We start from the raw sequence: 9,529 nt of genomic DNA on the forward strand, positions 1-9,529 counted from the left end.
ATTTCATGTGTGGAAAGATTCAGAGGGGCATGCTGGTCTCTTAGACACAGCGGGGCTGTCACCAAAGGTCCTCATTACTCCACTTCTATCCAGTCGACTGATTCTCTGCACATTCAACTTATGGGAATAAAGACAGCGTGGGGCTTTGATACAGACTTCCATGGATTCCATGGAAGAGAATTCTGGGAATAAGGTTGGCACGCAGACCCCATACTCACACATTTTAACACACCGGTGTAGGGATGATTTGGACGTAGAGGAAGATTCACTTTTCAGCAGGGTGTATCACACAAAGTATTCAGTTTACGTTCTCAGACTGGTTCTTGGCTTTTACCATAAACCGATTTAATCAAAAATAATTTCTTATGCGTGCGTCCCTGCATGTAGTCTAAACTGCTGTTTAATATGCAACATTTAGTGATGTTTAAGGGCTTGCTGTAGTTCTCAAAACAGCGTCTGTTATCTTACTGTGTGTTCAGTATTTTGTCTAAAGTGGAAAACCTTTTGTTTGAGTGATTAGTCCTTTTAAAGGTTGGAAAGTGACGATTGTGAATGTGCTGATTAAGCCATGACTTTATCCCACTGTTCATAAAATTACTCTTGAGGTTTTTTTGGCAGTTAGGCACCATTATCGTCTTGAATTATGGGAACCCTGGAGAGCTTCTGATTTTGTGAAATAGCTTTATACTCCCTGGGCATTTCACTCTGATTCTGTGCAGTCATCAGACCTAATGACTCCCAGTAGATGGCTAGTGCACCAGTTTAGAAATGCCCACAAGGTTGGCAGCTGATTCCAGATATTATGACTCTTCTCTATATTCAAAGCCATCTGGCTAGAAGGAACGGCTAACATAATCAGATTGGTGACTTTTTCCTCAGACTGACTTGACAAAAGTCAGATTTCAAATTCAAATGTTATTTGTCACACACACACAACCATACACAGTATGACATGGGGGTGAAATGCTTGTAGCTGTACAATGCCCGACCATTAAATGACAGAAAAAAAAGTTTTACAATATTTACAATTTACAGGTTACTACAAAATTTACAATTTAACTTAGGAATTTACAGTAAAGAATGTGCAAATAGCAGAAGAGATTATAAAGATTATAAATTATAGGAATTATAGGATTATAGGAAATGTGTGGTGGTGCATGTGGTGATGTGTGTGAGAGTCCAGTCTTATAGTGTCGTGTGTGGGAGAGTCCAGTCCTACACCTACACCCGGTGGCGCCAGTGTCCGGCAGCCTCGCCTCTGTCAGTGCGCCCCAGGGTGGCTGTGGCTACATTGTAGCTTGCCATCACCAGTGTGTGAATGTGTGTGTGAATGGGTGGATGACAGGTTGTGTAAAGCGCTTTGGGTCCTTAGGGACTAGAAAAGCGCTATACAAATACAGGCCATTTACAGGCCATTTACCTGGTTCAGGGCCCGAATAGCCTGGGGGAAGAAGCTCCTCCACATTCTCTCTGTTTTGGCCTTAAGGGAGCAGAAGCGCTTCCCAGACCTCAACAGTGAGAAGAGTCCGTTGTTGGGATGGGAGAGGTCCATCATAATCTTCCTAGCTTTGGACTTGCACCGCTTGGTGTAGATGGACAGCAGGTCAGGGAGCTCTGATTGAATGATGCGTTCGGCTGAGCGCACCACTCTTTGCAGATCTCGTCTGTCCTGCTTGGTGCTGTTCCCAAACCAGGTGCAGATGTTTGCCGTCAGGACGCTCTCGATGGTGCAGGAGTAGAAGTTCTTGAGCACCTTCAGTGTCAGATGGAAGTCTCTAAGTCTTCTGAGGAAGAAGAGACGCTGACGGGCTTTCTTAACCAGGGAGTTGATGTGGCAGGACCATGACAGGTCCTGAGTGATGTGGACACCCAGGTATCGGAAACTGTCCACTCTCTCCACTGGTGTGCCACTGATGATGAGGGGTTTGTAATTCCTCGCCTGCTTTGTAGTGAAGTCCACGATCAGCTCCTTAGTCTTGCTGATGTTTAGGAGGAGGTTATTCTCCTGGCACCAGGTCTCCAGGTTCCTAATCTCCTCCAGGTAGGCCATCTCGATGTTGTCGGAGATCAGGCCCACAACAGCAGTGTCGTCAGCAAACTTGACAATGGAGGTGGTGTCTGATGTGGCTACACAGTCCTAAGTGTACAGTGAGTACAGCAGGGGGCTTAAAACACAGCCCTGAGGCGCTCCAGTGCTGAGTGAGATGGAGGGGGAGACTTGTTTTCCCACCCTCACTGATTGGGGTCTGTCTGTGAGGAAGTTGAGGATCCACTGACACAGTGATGAGCTGAGTCCTAGATCCGTCAACTTGGTGAAAAGCTTAGAGAAAAGCTTTTCGCCAAGTTCATGCAAGTTCATGTAATCGACAAAGATATCTAGACCTTGACACCCAAGTATGGGTCAAGCCCCCAAAGAATTGGATTTTATGAGTTTTTAACAGCTGTCTGGACATCCTACTGTTGATGTTGCTGCAAACTATTTCAGTCAGTGAGGGGTGAATCATTCCTACTAACATGATTTTCTTTTGATACAGTAGGTGCAGAAACAGTAAGCTAGAGCAGTTACCTACAAAAGGTTTTCTGAAAAATTGAAAATCATGCTTATTATTATTATTATTATATAGCTGCCACAATCTCATCTAGGGTGGGATGATGTCTCCTGCCTCAATACAGCTCTGAGTGGTTGATTGTTTCTTCAGAAGTTAAATTTAACCAGTCCTGAATCAACTGGGATTTGTGATCATTAGCTGAGCTATTTGACAATGTTTTAATCAGTCAGTCTCTGTTTTCTCTGTATCTTACAGTAAAATGTGGCAAAGTAATAACACAGGTTAGTGCTATGCTTCATACCTTTACTGATGGCAGTTACACAACCGTAATTACAGCACTATAAGAAGAGACACAGAATAGCAAGACTTAAGCTACCATTCTTTCTTCATCTTTCCAAAGGAAAATGGGTAATAGGTGCAGCCATGTATTGAAACGTGTGCCAACAGACATGAAAATACAGTAAATAAGAGCAAAAAAAGAGTATAATACAAACTTGAAAATCATAATTTGATATGACCACCTTTATTCTTTAGCACAGTCTGAACCGTCTTAGACAGCTTTTTTGCAATGTCTTCAAGTGTCTTCAGGAATAGTTCTCCAGGCTTCTTGAAAGACATTCAAAGCTCTTCTTTGGATCTTGGCTACCTTTTGTTCTGTTCTCTGTCAAGATGATCCCACACTGCTTCAGAAATGTTGACATCTGGGCTCTGTGGAGCCCAATCCATGGCTGATAGTGTTACGCTCTGTGATTTTCTATACAGGTATGCTTTTAGTGCACTGGCAGTGTGTTCGGATAATTGTTATGCTTAAAAATGAAGCTGTTGCCATTCAGATGCTTTCCTGATGGTATTGCATGGAAGATCAAAATCTGGTGGTATTTTTCTGTGTTCATAAATCCATTAATTTTGATAAGATCTCCAAATACCACTGGCTACAATGCAGCCCCAAGCTATGACAGAGCCTCCACCATGTTTTACAGATGGCTGTAGACACTCATTGTTGTAGCTTTCTCTTGACCTACTGTGTACATACTGAAAACGATTTTAACCAGAAGTTTCAGATTGGGATTCATCACTCCAGAAGAGCAGTAGATGATGAGTGATCAGTCTTAGACACAATATTGGTTCATCCCTTGAGTTAGGTGCATTATTTATGCACAAATGATTGCTAGCCACTCTTTAGTGACTTAACAAACAAATCAGTTGACTGAAGACTTTTGCACAGTAGTGTATTTAATCCAGTACATCACCTGAACATGTTTGATTGTTGCAGTAGTTTGTTTACTCCATGGGATACATTCAGTAATGTCAGGCTGTTGTTTCTTGACTGTGTTAAAAATAAACTGGTGTCCAGTTATATTTGGGCAGTGATATTTGTTGTCATTTTGTCTTTTCTGTAATTCAGACGTTCACATCCATATTAGGTTAACATTAATGCTTTCTTTTATTTGAAGTCCTCTCTCTCCTTCTTCAGGCTCTCCAGGTCTGCAGCTGCAGTTCAGAGTAGATGATAGTTTCCTGAAGCCAGGGGAGAAGCGCTGGTTTCTTCACTACCTGGCCCTCCACGCCATGCATATTGACATCTGGGACAGTGACTCCTTGCTCCTGATAGGTTCTACTGCAATCGAACTCAAGGTAAAAGCCTGTGAGGTCAAACCTGTGATCATAATGTGACTATTATGGTTTAGAACCACAACACTGGACTTCAGCTCACCTGATATTTTCCAAAAACTTCTGGAGTTAATGAGAAATACAAGAAAGACAGCAAGTTCAGACCACACCGTATGCCCCCCTGTCAACTGAGAACAGGAAACAAAGGCTTCTGCATTGGTATTGTCACTGATTATTCCCACAACAATTATGATAAATGAGTATCATAATTGTTATATGTACAAATAAGCCTCTAAAGTCTTTGTTAATACTTATGTTACACTTTCTAAAAGTCACCATGACTCATTAAGAGATCATAAATAATTGGTTTGCACTTAATGCAATACTTTATAAATAATGGGAATCCATTAGTTATAAAGTTTGAAAATATTGTCATTAAACATGTTTTATCAATTTATTAATCCAGAAATAACCATTTAGAGCAGTTAGGAGTAATGTTTTCTAAATGATGAATGAGTACCTTACTAATATTTAATAGTGTAGTAATTGTAAGGTGTTACCAATGTTTCTCATGTTGAGTTTTTTTTTTTTTTTAATCCCTAGTACATGTTGCGTCAGTGTAAATCGGCAGTACAGGCGCTTCACGAGGTGGAGGTACTGACCACTGACTACGTAGGAGAGGATACCTTACTGACAAACCCAGACCTGGGTCGACACTCTGCCTCCAGCCCCATGACGGTTCACACCATTGTCAGAGGCCGGCTCCACATACGCACAGGCAACATTGGCAAGTACAGAAAGACTCAGTTGCAACTCTATTGCTCAATTGTAACTTTCCTGCTTTGGCATAACAATACCAACGTCGTGAAAAAAGCAACAATTCTCTTGAGTATTTTAAATAAATTGTTGCTCAGCTGTAGCTGTGGCAACGTTTTTCAACTGTAACAAGGCCAACTGAGAGAGATGAACAAAATAATATCCTTAGGTGTGACAGCACGATCACTATTCAAGGTCTTCTTTCAGTGCCTTTAATTGAAGAACCATCTCATGACTCTGCAAAAACCTTAGGCTCTTGTGCATAATCACTGATCTGTATTCCATGGCTGCGATGACCATAATTCCCCGCTGTCATGACTTTTAATGGATATACTGTATGCAAGAGATTTTGGATACTGTCGTTTATCTTCATGTTCTACTGGGGACACACGGAAGAAGCTCTACGCTTAAAGCACTGGAAAGAATTCATTGGACCCGCCACTTAGTTGGTCGCAAGTTTTATTGCCGGTAGCAGACACTCTTCGGCTTCCACTGGGACACGGAGGAGTGAGTGTGTGTGATAAAGTGCAAATGGTTCGGCGGTTGCGCTCTGATAATGTGAACGTAAATGTAAGCAAAACCTGGAAAACACAGAGTTACACTTGTTTGAGCTTTTATGGGAAAATCCACTTTCGGTAATCCCTCTACATCTGAAATATTTATGAGTGTTTTATATTCAGGTCATATTCCATTGGAGCCTTATGAAGTAATGTTGTCTATTTACTCTTGCTGATGTGTAGAGTTGAGAAATGGCAGTGGATCACCAGGACTGCTGTTGCTGTTCAGAGTTCCCATTTCCAACACCGGCAAACAGAGGTGTGCAGGCTTGCAAAGCGAACGCTGTGCCAAAGCAAAAATATCTTGATGTGATAGTTCCGCTTCGTCTAGCAATTGAACACCTTGCTTCTTCCTTTGCGCTCATCCAATTTGGGCCCGGCGTGCCCCTGCGGCGCGATGGCAGCTGACGATAGCTTCCCTGCCATTAATCAACTGTTGAAACGATACTCCCTCTCATAAACAATGCATCCTTCTCCAGGCCTCCAAAACTCTTCGGTGTGCCATTGTTAGGGCTAAATATGCCAGCACTTTCTCATTGGGCTTATCACTCAAAGCAGGTTGAGAGCGCAGCGGGTTATTAGGTGTGCTGGGGATGCGAGGAGGAGGGTTGTGTCTGGCATGTAAATTCCAATCAAGGCTCAGATATCCATCAGGCGCCCTGGCCGACAGTCAGAATCAATTTGGGGAGGGAGTACTTGCAAGCACTTTTCTTTGTTTCAGCTTCCATCTGTCGCTGCCTTTCTCACATTCTCCCTCCTCTCTTCACTCTTTATCACTGTCTTCCTGTTTTCTCTTATTCATCCATTTACCTCTTACCCTTCTATCACACGCTCGCTTCCACCTTCTATTTGGCTGTTTGTTTTACCGCTCTCACCTCTCCAATATCCACCGCGTCTCTCTTTCCCTCTCAGCATCTGTCATCAAGCCATAATGAATCAGCACTCTTATTTGGTGGGTGGTGAAGGATGTGAAGCCAGCATTTGATGGAAAGGACACACACGCGCATGCATGCGCATGCACACACACACACACAAGCACAGATGCATATCAAGCCATTCATACATGCCTGAAAGGTAGGCACTCTTGTACTCACAGACATATAGACAGACAGGTGTAACGGAGCGTGGGCAGGTTGTGTGATGAGCCAGGATGGCAAAAATGAGAGGAGGACAGGTAGAGTATATCACTGATATAATATGAGAACCCTGGAACCACAATTTCTCTGATTTTTAAGTTCAGTGGAAGGATTACAAGGCTCCTATATGGATTGAGCATTTTCCTTCTCCCCTGGCTTTAAATCCCCACTGCACAGGCTCAACAAAGGACCACCGACCAAGCTGAGAGACAGGCTGTGTACTTGCGGTGATACTGTGCAGATACAGCGCCTGGATTTCAGCTTGAGAGGTGAAGGAAAGTTGCTTGAAAATGTCAATGATGGAGGCGTGCGTGGCAGCAGCAGCAGAAATTTTTCAGTGAAGCGTTATTATAGAATGATGTTCAGCAGCCTGAGGTAGTCTGATCTGGTAAATTCTTAAACGTTGGTCACTTTCTATGCCATATTTTGTAGCAATCCTCTGTTTTATCATCTTTTATTTGGTCCTGATGAAAACTGCATTTATCAAAAACAATAAGAGGAAGTGTCTAGTTCACACCAATAGTCGTCTAATACTCTGCACTGTGACGCTTCTCTTGCAGAAATGCTCATTCAGTTGTGTTCATTCAATAATTCCAGTTGATTTACTTCATAGTGAAGTTTCCATTTATAAAATGGTACTGCTCTTAAGGTATAATCAGTGACACTCAGCATTTCCTTCACAAATGTTTCACATTAAAAGCCAGACACTGACTTGCTTGGCATAATGCGGCCCCTGTTGCTGCTTGGAATTTATTTTGATACATATACAGGAAGTGGTCGTCTTAATCCAACTAAATTTACAGAAAAGGACAGAAAAGGCCTTAACCTATCCAATACGGTCCGGGCTCTGGGGAGACCAATTCATGGCTGATAGCTTTCCAATGTGTGTTTTTCTATCCAGGTATGCTTTTACTGCACTAGGAATGTGTTTTGGGATTATTGGCATGCTAAAACATGAAGCTGTAGCCAATCAAATGTTTTCCACATGACCCTGTTTATGTGTTCATAATTTTGAAAACAAGACTCTCACTGTTGCACTTCTCTCATGACCACCTTTGTACATATTGCACAGAATATGAACCAGAATTTTCCAATTTAAATTCATCACTTCGTAAGATCTGTTACCACTGATTTGGAGTCCAGCTCTGGCATAATTTGGCATGCCTCAGCCTTTTCTGTCTTTTTCCCTTGCTTAAGAATGGCTTCTTGACAGCCACCCTTCCACTGTCACTGTTTCAAATGAGGTTTCAGCCAACAGTAAATGGATCAACTGAAAATGCTGAGACATACGCAACTTTCCAACTAATACCTCTTAAGGAATCACCTTGTTGGTGCAAAAATACTATTTTATGTCTGTCTTTCTCATATGTTGAACTAAAGTAATTGGAATAAAATGTATGTTTTTGCAGCAGGCTGCAAATTGTCTAAAGATAGACTTTAGACACTTTGTCAAATGAACACAAGGGTGGGAATCATACGACTCTGGTAATACTGATAAAATTAGTGTTGTGTTAAATTATTTCTGCATTCTCAGTGAACCCTGATGTCACTGTGGATTTATATTATAAATAATATATGATATACATGTGTCATTATATTATCATCCCCCAAGCCTTTTATAATTCACAAGCAACACAGACCTGACTACCTACTGCTCAGCCCCTTTTGTAATTTTATGTGTCTCAGTCATGCATGCTATTAATCATGTCTTTACTTCTCTCCTTTGGGAATTCATCAGAATTAGGCTTTATTGAAAAAAATGAGTGGCATACTGTCATTTCCAAATGAAAAAGAGTGAAACACCGAATGATATCCTTTTTTAATTATCACAAGGTGGGATTGACAAGTAATTAATTAAATGGTAATGATATATACTGTCAGGCCTATTCAATCATTCTATAAAGTAGCTTTTATTAATAGCGTCGTAAAGGACAAAAGTATGTGGCTTAGTTGAATAATAGCGAGTTGTGAGATCAAGGGTTTGCTTTTTGCTGCAGTATATTAGGAAGAATGACAGTGCTCCCACATAGAGCACTATAGGAGCAGATGAGGAGTCTTTAAACCATGACGACCGCCTGCACGTCCCATGAAATGGATTGACTGGTGTGTCAGGAGGAAAACTCTGATGCTTTATTGATTTTTTTCTGGTAAACCCACAATAAACTCTGTGGGGTGGGGAGGGGGGCTGAGATGGAAACAGAGGGAAAGATGCATTAAAGGGAGGTGCTAATCAAAGCATTACGATCAGTGACCAACTTCAACCCAAAGACAGAGAAGAGACAAAAATTGAATAAGCTTTCTAGTCCATTGTGTCATTATGATGTAAAGCATAGAGCAGCATGTAAAGCAGCTTTTCCATAGATGGATACTGTGCACTGACTGATGGCTTTGTAATGTATTTATTGTCTCTCTAAAACAAGAAGGGAAGGAAAAGCGAATAGATTGAAGTCAGATGGGTACAGATAAAGGCTGAATGAAGTAATGAATAAACAATGTAAGAAGTGAACAAGACATTGTTTTTCATAGATTTTAAGCTTTAAAGCCTGAGGACGCCTTAAGAAACCACAACAGGGGTGTATACTGAACTCAAACAGTGGCTCCTTCTGTGGGACTGTGAACATTCACGGCTGCCCCGAAAATCCTTTCCTTACATGCGCTGCAGATTTCCCCAGATGATTTTGTCACTGCAGTAGGACCTAAGGATAACAATATTATCTCTGCAATTTTAGTAAACCCTGGTGCTATTGAAACAATATGATATATATAAAAATAACACATGATATTCATATGCATGTGTCATTGTATGTGTATCATATATATCGTGTACATTGTTTTTTACAGTTGTTTTATTCATAGTAAG

The 9,529-nt window shown here is 41.4% G+C and overlaps 1 protein-coding gene across 3 annotated transcripts in view; it reads left to right on the forward strand.

Moving 5' to 3' along the window:
• Window positions 1-9,529, forward strand: part of nphp4 (nephronophthisis 4) — a 173,745-nt gene that overhangs the window by 127,701 nt on the left and 36,515 nt on the right. For all 3 annotated transcript variants that reach the window (XM_013910278.1, XM_005730733.1, XM_005730732.1), the window contains exons 17-18: window positions 4,024-4,184; window positions 4,764-4,947. In XM_013910278.1, coding sequence (XP_013765732.1) covers window positions 4,024-4,184; window positions 4,764-4,947 — 345 coding nt within the window. The remainder of the gene's footprint in view (window positions 1-4,023; window positions 4,185-4,763; window positions 4,948-9,529) is intronic.

This window comes from Pundamilia nyererei, unplaced genomic scaffold, assembly GCF_000239375.1.
Source record: "Pundamilia nyererei isolate P.nyererei 1_Seehausen unplaced genomic scaffold, PunNye1.0 scaffold00039, whole genome shotgun sequence".
In the NCBI taxonomy this organism is placed as follows: Eukaryota; Metazoa; Chordata; class Actinopteri; order Cichliformes; family Cichlidae; genus Pundamilia; species Pundamilia nyererei.